General features: G+C 38.6%; 1 protein-coding gene across 1 annotated transcript in view; it reads left to right on the plus strand.

Annotated features, from left to right (window-relative positions):
- Positions 1-13,934, plus strand: part of HSD17B12 (hydroxysteroid 17-beta dehydrogenase 12) — a 139,583-nt gene that overhangs the window by 34,993 nt on the left and 90,656 nt on the right. Inside the window, exon 2 of the mRNA XM_072969830.1 lies at positions 13,324-13,370. Coding sequence (XP_072825931.1) covers positions 13,324-13,370 — 47 coding nt within the window. The remainder of the gene's footprint in view (positions 1-13,323; positions 13,371-13,934) is intronic.

A 13,934-nucleotide genomic window follows, 5' to 3' on the forward strand; every position in this document is an offset into this window, starting at 1 on the left:
CAACTGTGCCATCCACTCACTCTTTTCCTTGCCTCATTTCATGAGCTAATTAATCATTAGGATTAGAACCAATTAAAAAGTCAGAACTTCTGTTCTATTTCTTTGCTTCCAGATATTTTGAACTTGGGTACATTATTTACCCTCAAATAATAAGAACTTAGCCTAAATCAAATTAGGCTTTGGTATCCTAGAGGTCACATAACTAACCAGACTTAATGGTTGTTGTGGTCAGTAAAGCTTTGAAGTTCAGGTTATTGGAAGGTGGCTGATCAGGTGGAGAATAGAGAAATGTCATTCTCGATAATGAGGAGTGACTTGGGTACAACATAGGGCCAATTCCCTGGCATGTTATATTTGGGAAACATCAGGCAGATTGGCTGGTTAAGTGAAAAATAAAGTTGGATTCTGCATCATCAGATTAATGAGCAAGGGACTCTTTGGAGTATTTGTGTGTGCACCATGATTCAGTGCTAAATGTGACCGTTTTGGGTTGTTACAAGTTTATAAGTCGGTGGTTCATGTTCTGGGGATTAGAGTTAGAATGATGTGAACATTGGCAAATCACTAAATGTCTCTGAGATGGTTTCTTTATTTGTAAAATTAGATACTATGATAAGATTTATTATCTAAAACCCTCACATAGTTGCTAGGGCAACTACTCATTTTATCTAATAGAGTGTTGGGACAATTAAAACAGTGTCTGTACAGTGCTTTCTCCTGTGTTCGGCATGTGTTAGGGCCTCCATAAATTTGGATACATGTAGAAGGGCTGGTCTACCCACAGGAGCCATCCAAATGTAGGTTCCTCTGCCTTCTGTTGTATAAACTGAATGATGTGTTGGCTGAATTTTACTTCCTGAATTCAAGGGGTGACGCAGCAAGAGAAATAGCAATTTCCTTTGTTAGCCATTGGTGAGAAGCTGATCTTTACAAACTGTTTTAAAAGAGATTTTTTAAAATTGAGGTAAAGTTCTCATAACATAAAATTAACCATTTTAAAGTGTACAATTCAGTGGGATTTAGTACATTCACAGTGTTGTGCAACTATCACTTCTATCTGGTTCCAACACATTTTTATCACCTCAGAAGGAAATACCATATCAAGCCAAGCAGTCACTCTCCATTCCTCTTTCCCAGCTCCTGGCAACCACTAATCTTTCTTTCTCTGGATTTACCTATTCTGGATGTTTCAAGTAAGTGAATCATACAGTGTGTGACCTTTTGTATCTGGCTCCTTTTGCTTAGCATAGTGCTTATACATAAGGTTCACTTACGTTCAAAATATGTCACTAATTCATTCCTTTTTATGGCTGAGTAATGTTCCTTTCTATAGATAGACCACATTTTGCTTATCCATTCTTCAGTTGATGGACATGTGGGTTGTTTCCACCTTTTGACTATTATGAATAGCGCTGCTACAAACATTAATATATAAGTTTCTGTTTGAATGCCAGTTCTTCAGTTCTTTTGAGTATATACCTAGAAGTGGAATTAATGGGTTATATGGTAAATTATGTTTATTTCTTTGAGGAGCCACTAAACTGTTTTCCTCAGTGGCCATACCATTTTGCATTCCCACCAGCAATGTATGATGGCTCCACTTTCTCCATATCCTCACTAACAATTATTATTTCCCCCCTTTTTTAAAATTATGGCCAAACTAGTTTGTCATTGCAGTTTTAATTTGTGTTTCCCTAATGATGTTGAATGTTTTTTTCATGTGCTTGCTAGCCATTTGTAATCTTCTTTAGATAAATATCTATACAAGTCTCGCCTTAATATTAGGTTGTCTCTTTGTTGTTGAGCTGTAGGAAATCTTTATATGTTTTGGATATTGGACCCTTATTAGATATATGATTTGCAAATATTTTCTCCCATTATTTGGTTTGTCTTTTTATTCTCTTGATACTGCCCTGTGATGTACAAAAATTTTTAGTTTTGATGAGGTCCAGCTTGCCTATTTTTTCTTTAGTTGCATGTACTTTTGATGTCATAGCGAACCTTAGTAGCTTCTTAATTTTCTGTTCTGTAGCCCTTCCACTTTCTAGTACTCATTGTCTATTGCTAACATTTATTGAAAATTTACGATGTGCTAAGTTCCGTGCTAAGTCTATTGTATACGTTGCGTGGTTCTCTAGTTCTCAATCCAGAATGGTGGGTGCTATTATTAACATTGTTTTATTGAATCTTTACAATAACTCTGTGGGACAGATAGCGTTGTCTTCACTTTACACGTAAAGAAACTGAGATGATAGAGGTTAACTAGCTTCTGATAGATGGCGGCATTGGCCTTTGAACCTAGACTTGAACCTTGCTCGTCTGATTTTAGCACCCATATTCTTAACCACTTCACATACTCCTTTTGTACTAAAATGGCAAAAACTTAAAGGTTTTGCACTGTGGTGTCTTCCCAGGCCTGTGATCTGGAACTAGTAACCGCTTTGTTCCTGGTCAGAATTCCTACTCTCATGAGGCCCTTTCCACATTACCCTCACGTTTTGGGTATTCCCCAAGGAAACCACAAAGCAGCCTGAATCCACTGAATCACCCTAAGGCACAAAGATTGATAGCTTTTAATTTTCATACAAGGGTTTGTACTTTTAAAGAAGATGTGGCATTAACTGAAATAAATTGTTATCTGGTGAAGTTTTTAGTTAACCAAGTAAACTGAAGATATTTTGGGGTTTCAGTGCCACTGGAATGTATTACACAGCCTTGCCTGGAAGTCAGCCCAGGGGATTAGCAGCCTTAAGCAGATCCTGCTTTGTGTAATTTCTTTCTTTTCTCTGTTCTGAACCTAGAGGTGCTTTGACTGCTGTTTTGTTTTGTTTGATAATTTTTTAAGTGGCAGATTATACCTGGCTGCAGTTTTTGGTTGGGTCAAGAGAAGAGGTGGGAAGGGTAAGAGAGGGCTGTTCAGTAGGGAACCCAGGAGGACTTAGTGGGAGAGGGGGCCTGTGTAGTATTGGGGTAGCATATTTGTAAACTGGGCCTTTTCTTTCCATAGTAATATACTGGACTTGAAAAGATACATGTATTTCCCCAAACCACGAGCTTGTGGGAAACGCCCACAATATCAGGGTTGATGGATAATCTGATTTTTTTTTTCCTGTAAAATTATTTTTTATTAAAATACGATGGGGAGGACAAGTTCCAGTTGTCTTTTCTTATTTTGCATCACTTTCACTGCTTCTCTGTAATAAAAATGCAGGAAGTTGCTGCTGTTTTATTAACTTGCAGGCTGCATGCCTCTCTTCTTTGTTCTTTGTTAAATATGAGCTGGCATGTGTTAGACTACGTTAGCATTTGCTCTTCGGGACTTCAGTGGTTTCTAAATTCAGCCCTGCTAAGCTGGTTCCCGGTTTGCCTGAATCAATTGAGACTGCTATTTTTAGCAAGAAAAGGGAATTGAAATAGCAATTTTCTTTCCATGTAATAGATCCCTGAGAGGAATACTGATGCAAGCTCTGTCATTTTCTATTCTCCCCACCCCCCCAAAAGCACTCAGAGGAAAGGCAGCTGTCATGGTTTGGGGCAGTATTAATCTTTAATCAATCATCTCTGCATTCAGGTGTTCAGGGCAGGGAAAGAAAAAAGGGGGGTGATGAGAAGGAACCTGCCTGGAATAACTAAGCTCTTCTGCATGGGCTCTGCAGTCAGAATTTGGTGGGTTGTGGCTGGGAATAGACAGAAGAGCTAAAAATAGCTTGTTTGCTTTCAGTGTTCCTCTAGTCTATTTTTGATGTTTGATTTTGATGAGGTTGATTGGGTTCTTACTAAAAATATCTGTTCCTAGCAAGTTGAGGACAAAAAGAGTAGAATATTTTTAACCTACACAAACTGAAGTATTTTTTGTTGACTGTATAAAATCTGGAAGCTGAACCCTGGTCAGTTGCCAGTGTTTTATATAATCTGTAACAAGCTAGACACTTCTGTGTGCCAAGTTGGGATATTCTTTATAGTTGTCAGTTTCCATCTTCTCAAAGGCTTCTGAATTTGGTTTCTGGTGTTATATTTATATATGAAAACATAAGCCTTTCAAAATCCCCTTTTGCCCCTCCTTTCTCTCCTTCCACCTCATTCTGCCCCTGGCCATCCTATGTACTCTCACAGCCCAAACATTTGTGGGTAATACCTGGGGCTACTGGGTTACGGGTGGGCGATACCTGTAGCTTTTTTTTGAGTGTTGTTGAATACTACCTTAATTTATCCACTTATTCCATAGCAGAATGGAATCTGAGAACACCAAGTGTTAACTGAGGAAGCAGATCTTAATGATAAGAACAGAGAACAGACACTACTTTGGTAATTTGGTGTGCTTTGCTAAACCAAAGTGATTCCTCTCCCCTTCCCCTAATCTTGCTATGGGTTTGTTCACTTCACATCCACCCTGGCACCGCATTATGAGTGAAGTAGTTCTCTCTAGCATTTGAAAATCATCTCTTTTTAAGGACAGCCTCAGAATCCTTTCAAAGTGTGTATCTACAGATTCATCAGAAACTAAGTTAAACTTCTCTCTGTTATATTTCTTAAAATTTTAGATCACTGATTCTTGATGTTGAGGTGGGCTGCAGAGTCTGTGGGGTTGTATATACTAGGTGATTGGACATGATTTCTAGAAAGAGTGGATAAAGTAGTGGGGAGTGTTGTAAGAGGCTAGTTTTTTATTCATTCACTCATTCATTCATCATCTGCTTTTTGCCAGGCACTGTGCTAGCACTTGGACTGTGGTGACCCAGGCCCTTATAGAAACCTGTATGATAAATGTCATGTAGGGCAAGTACAGAGTACTATTGGGCCAGAGACCTATGAGATCCTGCAAGCTAGAGGTCAATGGAAGTTTAAGGGAGAGGAGATGTTCAAGACCTCAGGGATGGGAGAGAGATGCTGGTTGAAGTGAAACTGAGAGTAGAGGGAACAGCATTTGTGAAAAGAGAGCATGTTACCTTGTAGTAACTGGAAACATTTCAGCATGACCTGGGCAGTGAGTGGTAGGAGGAAAGTGATGGGAGGTGAGGTCAGCTCAGGGAAGACCTTGTAAAGCATAAGGGCAGTGGGAACCCATCGACAGGTTTTCAGCAGGAAAACGATATCTGATTTGCCCTTTGGAATGATCACTTGGCTGCAGTGTGGATAGTGAATTGGGGAGGAATAAGAAAGTGAGCAGGTGCATGAGTTAGAAGACTGTTACAGTAATTCTTGTAGGAGAGGAATGCTGGTAGCCCCAGGTGGTGGTAATGCGGAGACATGAGTAGGTTTGTGTTCCAGGTTTTATATAATTGGCAATAGGGAAATACTGTCACTTTTTTTTTAAATTGAAGTACCATCAGTTACAATGTGTCAATTTCTTTTGTATGGCACAATGTCCCAGTGATGCATATACATTCATAGATTTGTTTTCATTTTTTTCATTAAAGGTTATTATAAGATATTGAACATAGTTCCCTGTGCTATCACTGTCACTTCTTGATGAAAGAATGGGATCATAAAAATGGTGTTGGAGAAAGATCATTCTTAGCTGTGCATTGCATGAGTTGAGTGAGAAGGAAGCGAAAGGGTTGTTGCCGATGTCCTTGTGTGTTGGGATGATGGCTTAGAACTGGGGTGAGAGCTGTTGTGAGACTTAACTGGATGGTACCAATAAAGTACCTTGAACAAGTAAGTCCTAAAATGGTGTGAATGCTATTGATGAAAATAACCAATAAACAATCAACAATAAGAACAGAAAAGAGTTTTATTTGAGCCAACCTGAGGGCTGTAGCCCGGGACATAGCCTCTCTGATAACTCTTGAGAAACTGCTCCCGAGAAGCATGGTTTTCAGCACAGTTCTGTATCTTGTCAGAAGAAAGAACATTAAACAAGGCAGGGATACATTTCTTCAAGGTTTCAAAAAAAACCAGGCCAGCATGTACACAGTGAGTCAGTATGGCCTTGACACCTGGGGAGGGAGTCTTACCATGAAAGAAGTACCAGCATTGGCATCCCAGGAAGGGAGGTGTTTAATCTTTATTTTTAACGTGGACACTCTTTATTTCTGGTCATTGCACCCTTTTCTTTAATAATTAAAGGAGGTGCACAATATATGTTCACTAGGCCATAAACAGGCGGTGCAGTTAGCATAAAACTCAAGTTAACTCAAGTATAAGCCAGAATGACTTCCCCATACCTCAGCATTGACAATTTCTTTTATCAATACTAAATATTTTGTTTTAACCATTTACTGACAGCTTACTCTTCCTCTTCTGGGTCTATAATAGTGACCTGAACAGTAGAGAAGTTTATTTTCCACCCGGTTTAAAGAAGACTAGACAGACTTTTTGTGTATGTATGAGTCTCTGTGGTAAGCAGTAAAGAAAAAAAAAAAAAGGAAAAGTTTGGTTGAAAAAACTGGCATAGAAATTCCATGGAGTCACCTGAGACCTTGATTTCTATAGTACGTTTCTTCATCTTAGCCTGTGGCTTCTACCCTCAAGGTTACTTTATGGTTCAAGGCTGCGGGAGCTACAGCCATCATTTTTGAATTGGTTAGATGAAGGACAAAAAGGGGTCTCTCCCTGCTGAGTCACTCCTTTAAACAGCCTTTCTCAAAGTCCTTCACAGCACTGCTTGCATCTTATTTTATCACAAGGCCACACCTAGCTGCTAGGGAGGCTGTATTTCAGGCTGCGATTGCTGCCAAGAAGGAAGGAAAGGATGGGTATGGAGGGAGACAGCAGGCTCTGGCCGGTGTGTGTCTGTAACATAAGAAGGATGGGTCCCCAGGGTTGTTTTTGCACATTTCATCTTCTTTCAGTGTGATTTTGAGAGCTAATTTTTTCATTTTAAGAAACCTCAAAAAACAAGCAGTACTTTGAATTTGGATGATTTGGAAATTGGTCTTTATTTCATTTGGTTTTCATTACAAGGTGGTAGGTGTATCAGGGTGATAGTGTTTAGATAGTTTCCCAGAAGACCAGCCAAGAGATGATCTTAGGTACTGCATTGATGACTTTTAAAATTTTAATATTTTATATATATATACTAAATAAATATATAATATATATTAGGATACACTGATATTCTATTTAAATTAATTGAAACAATGGGTCCTTTACAATAATCAAATAATTAAGTAAATAGTAGTCTAGTAATTAAATTTTCTTTCAAACTTTATTTTTTAAAAATCAGTTTTAAGAAAACATTGTGACCTTAGGAAACACTGATTTCAGCATTGCTACACTCATTTTTGGGAAACTGGAATAGGTGAAGGTCTGCTAGATCAGTTTACCCTATCTTTCTATTCATAGTAGGAAAGGATTTCTTTTTTTGGAAAGGCAATACACGCACATGGTTAAAAAATACCAACAGTAAGAAGAATAAAAAATAGTAACCTCTTTCCTGTGTTTTCTCAATGCCCCCAGAAGCAGCTGCCAAAAGACTTTTAATTCAAGATGATATGCTTGAATTAGCTTCCCAAAGTTAATGAAGAGTTGACTGACTACCCAGACAATATGGAATCATTTTAATAGTGAGAATCACACTATTCTTTTATAGAAATAAAAATTATTGAACATAATTAGGGGATTTTTTTCTATCCAACTAGGAGCTGCTCTCTCTGCTACTACGGTTGGAAGATATGTAGCTTTTAAGCAAAGAATGTATCTTTTTTGTTGTTGTTGATAAGATTTTGTTTATTTGGTAGGAGGTTTTGTATTGTTTTGTGACAATTGCAAGTAAGTATTTTTAATCACAGGACATTTGTTTTTTATTTATTTGTTTTATTTTGGGGGGGTAATTAAGCTTATTTATTTATTTTTTAATGGAGGTACTGGAGATTGAACCCCAGACCTTGTGCATGCTGAGCATGCACTCTACCACTGAGCTATACCCTCTCCCAATCACAGGAAATTTAGATAGTACAGCAGGTTCCTTAAAAACCACACACAAAACTTTCTCTTTCCCCTTTTTACCCTTTTGCCTGAATTAGCTGAATAAGCCTCCCTGTTGTCCACTAGCTTTGCTTGTGTTGGTCACAGCATCTTAGTACAATCTGAGGTTAGCACCATTCTCTGAATAAACTGTTGTATTTACCACTAGATGTTCATAATCAGAGCTCTGGCTATTTATTCTGTAAAGACCATTCTCCAAACCATATATAATAAAACTAATTGTCATTATACATTATTTTAAAACATTTTAAGACTGCAAAGAATATATCTTTAAAGGCAGAAAGCAGGACAAATCCTTGTCCCCATCCCTCTCTGTCTTAAAGAAACAAAAATTTTTTGGCATCAAGTAAAACTTTTATGACTGAAGTTTAACAGATGACTTGGTCGTGTTTGTACATTATTCAAACACATTACCTACCATCTGACTTAGAGAACTAAAGAAATTTGTCATTTCCTTTGCTAGGGAAATGATACCTCATCCCCCATTGCCTGGCCGTTGTAGATGACTCCGATTATTACAGAAGTGCAGTGGTGCTTATAGAGATGACTAAGAGAGGCTCTGGGTTTCCAATTTTATTTTTTTATTTCTTTGTGCCCATGAAAAAAATTTTTACGCTTTTCTATTTTCTCAGAAAAAAAATACTTGTGAGGTAGTATCTGACTTATGTGTAACTATACGGTGCTAGATTTGGTTCTGGAATATGGAAAAGTGATATTTTTATCTTTCTAAAAAGATCAGAGGCTAAATTTTTAATTTTTGTAAAATTTAAAGTCTTATTACTTCTGCTTAATATTTAAAGTCCTAACCATGAAATGGGTGATTTATGGAATACCTGATAGCCCCACTGGATCTTATACATCATTGTATTCTCTGTAGCTATGCACATAATAGTTTCTAAAAACTAAGTTTGATTTAAATTTGATAATTACTAGCAGGAGCTGATAGGAAAAAATGTTCTTGCTAGGAACATAAAGCTAAATCTTTTGAGAAGTGTGTTTAATATCTTAGCCTCAACTAAAGTTAGTCTACTTTAGTATATAATATATTTAAGAGGGCCCTTGGGGAACTTCCAGTTCTAAAATAGCCAAGTAACAGTATTTCTAGCCTTTTTATCTCTTGGAAATCTTCTGTAATAATTAGGAGAATAAGAAACAGAAAGCACCATTTTGATGAAACTAGGGAACTTCTGAAATCTCTCATCCTCAGTGACAGCAAATAAACTTGGAAGAGTGGTAACTGACTTCACAGACCAGAAACCTGAGTGCTCACAGATGGTCCACCCTTGGGAAGCAGGCAAGTTTGCCTTGGACCCCAGAAAATTGGAACAGGAATTGGAAGTATCAGGTATCTCAAAAGACAGGGGTGGGGAAGGACACTGAACTAGATGTGCTTGAGACTCTGGGAAATTGGGCACAGAAGAGGGCAGAGGTGAGATACCAGACTGAGAAACAGGGGTTGAGTGAAAAGTCTACAAACTAATAGCTGCCCAACTACCCAGCAGCCAGAAGACTGAAAATTGGAAGATGCTTAAGAGATACTGAAGGGTCCTAGAGAAAATACAGATACTGACTTGTGGATTCTCTAATGAAAAAGCTGGTTTGCCCATTGATTACCCTCTAGCGAGGGCTACAGTATAGTCATCCTACCCAAACACACTAATCACCATGTTACTGCCTCCAAGATGAGGCAGATCGATCAAAAGGAACTTAGAGGAAACAGAGTAAAAGAGTAGAAGAAAGTGTAAATATATAAACAAAGTCTAATTAATGTCCTCAGAGATAAGAAGATATAATGGATCTATTGTAAGAACAAGATGCTGCTTGATAAGAGCAATCAGACTTAGAGAAGAGTGCTTCAAAATTAAAAATTGACAACCTAAGTTTACAAAGTCAGTAGAAAGTTTGGAAGATAAAGGTTGAAGACATTTCCAGGAAAGTAAACAAGAAAAAATTAATAGAGAAACTATATAACGTACAAACTCTGATTAATAGAAATTCTAGAGAAAAATGTGGGGAAGAAATTATTAGAGTATTAATATGTAAGAAAATTACCAAAATTGAAGGTCATATATTTTAAGGCCCATCAGTGCCTAGCACCACTGAAAGGAAGCACATCCACTCCAAGCTCTCCTAGCATGACAGAGTCCTAAAGATGAAGTAATAATCCTAAATACCCCAGTGACAAAAGAGCAGGTCATATACAAGTTGTCTGAAATCAGAATGACGAAAGTTTTTAAACATTACTGGCGCTAGAAGAAAATGGAGAGTTTTTAATTTTTTCTTAAAAATCATCTCCTGTTTAGAATCTATACCTAGTGTTGACTGAAAAAAAAATACACAACCTAAACATTGAGAATTTTTTAAAAACTGAAGTATATAAAGTTGATTTACAATGTTGTGTTAGTTTCTGGTGCACAGCATGGTGATTCAGTTATACATAGTATAGCAGTATGCTTTATTTAGTGGACATACTGTGGACCTAAGCATGGGAGACAGCCTCAGAGAGCTCTGCCGGACTGTTCTGAAGAGGTAAGGGCGGAGCCAGGATATATAGGAGTTTTTTTGCAACAAAAACCAGGTAGTTGGAACATGAAAAGATTACTGTTAATTAAAGAATACCCAACATCTCGAGTGAATGAATTTAGCACTTTCCTTTGCATGGGAGGGTGCAACAGCCTGGGCTCTTTGAACTCATTCCTTTGATATGCACCTTGACTATCTAGGGCCAGTATCCTGTTTTTCTCCATCCTGAATCCCCTCAGGGTGCACAGTTGGGGGTGGCTGCAGTGGCTGATGGTTTGATGGCCAACAACATCCTTTGTTTACTGATGGCAGGTGACATTCTTCCTCTACCCTAGTTAAACTATTACCTGTGGGGTTAAAATATAGATTTTATTTTTAAAGATATAAATAATTAAAAATTTTTGCTTCTTGAACTGTCACATGAAGAGATGATAACTAAATTTGATATGATATTCTGGATGGCATCCTAGAACAGAAGGACATTCAGTAACAAGAAAAGCTAAAAAAAACGAACTTTAGTTAATAATAATACATCATTATTGGGTCATTAATTGTGACAAATTTACCATAACAATGTAAAATGTTAGTAACAGGAGAAACTGGCTTGGAGTATAGGAAACAATCTGTATTATCCTTTTTTTTTTTTTTGGTAAGTCTAAAACTTCTAAACTTCAAAAATTATTTTTCAAAATGTTTACAAAATATATCTTTATGCATCTTTTTTTGAGAAGCTACTGGTGGAAGTGCTCCACAATGAGGGAATAGAACAGTATCTTAAAGATGATGCAGGAAAAACAGATGTGGGGTGTGAGGAGAGGCATGTCCCAGGCTTTGGTTGAGCCCCTGGGATGTGCCCCGCCAAGTGTGGGTCCTTGGCTTCTCGCAGGAAAGAATTCAAGAGCGAGCCACAGTTGAGTAAAGGTAGATTTATTCAGAGATACATCAAAAGGCAAGAGAAAGGCCACGAGATGTTGGGGTTGTGTGCTCAGAGTAAAAGTAGATACACACTCCACAGACAAGAGTGTGGGCCCTCTCAAAGAGGGAGGGAGAGGAGACAGAGGCCACGTTTTTATGGGCTCAGTGGCTTCATATGCTAATAAGTGTAAGGGCCAGTCTAGCCTGGGGAAGGGGCTGGGATTCTCAGGAAGTTGGCCATTTCCCACTCATTGACCTTTTCTGGCTAGCCTTGGGACTGTGATGGCACCTGTGGGCATGTTATTCACCATGCTAATATATTACAGTGGGCGTATAATGAAGCTCAAGGTCTACTAGAAGTCAAATCTCCCACGTCTTGAGCCACAAGGCCTACTGGGTTTGAATCTTTTGCCATTTTGGTGTTAATTGCTGTGCTGTTCCTTGAATGGCTGTGCCCTGCCCCCTTCCTGTCTCAGAGAGAGTGCAAGGGAATTCCCAAGATTATGTTCTAGATCAGTGGCTCTGCCACAGAACATCTGTTCTAGGCTGGAGTAGGCTAAAAGCAAGAGTGGTCTGTGAGGGTGATCTCTAAGGAAAAAAAGAATGGAACAAATTGATGGGGTTGATTGTGCAGAAAATTAGATTGGGAAGCTGTTAGAGAATGAGAGGATATTTTAAAAGAAAACTCCCACAAATGTACGAAAAAGGCCATTTTAACTCCAGTAAAAGAAAAATGTTGATTAGGAAAGGAAATGTACTATACTGTTTGGTTCAGTAGTGGATGTTGTGAGACACAACGCAGTGACCCAGGTTGGTAAAAGAATTACCAGAGACCGAGGAAAGTTTAGGAAAGTTTAATAAGGATGCTGCTATAGGCAACAGCGGGCCACACAGTTGAGAGGTACCTGTGTGAGCCGAGAGTGGACATACAGCATCTTTTTGGGGAGGGGGAGGGGGAGGGGGCTGTCCACACAAGGAGTAGGGGCTTCATGATCAGTTCATACACAGGTACCTGATGGGTTGTAAGATCTGTCAGGAACTTTTCTGGACAGTAGGATTTACAGCTCTGATAAGGGCAGGATGTGAGGCCTGTCTGCCTAGGGTATTGTGAGTTGGGCTATTTCTTGGGGCGGTTTAGCTTTGTTAGGGTAAACACACATCAAGAGAAGATATCTTGCAGAAATGCAGGTATGCAAAGGGTCCTGCAGTGGGGGTAGGGGTTAAGGTGTCAATCAGCTCCAGGTACCCAGAGAGCTCGGTGGTGGTGGGGTTTTATGACTCCAGAGAGTGCCAGTCAGCTCCACATTGGGTAATACATTTTTTCAGTCACAGTAATTGTATAATAAAGAATTTGACTGGCCTTTGTCTCTGGTTCCTGGGAGGGAGTATCTAAATCCTTGGAATTTCCTCAGTGACAGGAGTGTCTTTGTTACTCATGCTGGGCTCTGGTAATTTATACTAATGAGGTCACTCATAGTGGGACCCTACAGAGCTTCAAGATGGGGGCTGGTCCTGCCAGAAACACCAACCATGTGGTTAGAAGATTAGAGCTTTGAGCCATGTGATACCAGTTCAACCTTCCAACCTCAAAGTGCAGTTGACCCTTGAACAGCATGGGGGGCTGGGGCACAGACTCTCCAAGCAGTGGAAAATCCAAGTCTAACTTTAGAGATGGCTCTCAATATCCAAGGTTCCGCATGCAAGGTTTTGCATCGGGGATTCAACCAACCTTGGGTCATGTAGTACTATAGTATGTATTTATTGGGAAAAAATCTGTGTATAAGTAGACCCTTGCAGTTCAAACCTATGTTACTCCAGGGTCAACTCTATTACACAGATCCTCTTGTGTCTAATTGGTGGGTCCTATGATCAGTTCTGCATTGTAATTCTTCCCCACCCCCAACTCTGCCTTCATTGTAATTCTTAAACTAAACTGTTATTTTTTTCTTTTCTCAGTTGTTACAGGTAGTACTGATGGAATTGGAAAATCATATGCAGAAGAGGTATGTAATTTTCAAGACCAGTCTTTTTGGTATACAAATATAAGAACAAATATAGAATAATCTCTTACAGTAGTTTTTATTTTTGAAGTTAAAAGTACAAACATAGTGTTATCTAGTACAGTAGATGTACTTTGTTTCTGCCTTGTCAGAGATACTACGTTTGCCTAAACACAATTTTAACGCAAATTTTTGTGCAGAATGTAAAATTTTTTAATCCTGGTAAGTTGGGGTTATGAAAATTTTAGTGTAATTTTATTTTATATTGTATAATTATGGACAGTCCTCAGTTTTTAATGTTGATTTTTTGAATTATTTTCCAAAAGGTAGATGTATTATTAGGATGGTTATATCTCCAGACAAGTCAGTGGTATCATTGTCACAAGAAGGACTGTGATTGACTGATAATGACAGTCACAGGCAAAGGATTCAGGTTCTCCGTAGTGTAATTAAAGGATAGGAAACTGTAATAGCTTGAAGACCATTGTACAAAGCAGGAGCCTTGGCAGTGCTGTTAAGGCAGACCTGCCTGCCTTCCAGTTCTGTAAAGGCACCACTGATGTTGCC

Source organism: Vicugna pacos, chromosome 10 (genome assembly GCF_048564905.1).
Source record: "Vicugna pacos chromosome 10, VicPac4, whole genome shotgun sequence".
Lineage (NCBI taxonomy): Eukaryota > Metazoa > Chordata > Mammalia > Artiodactyla > Camelidae > Vicugna > Vicugna pacos.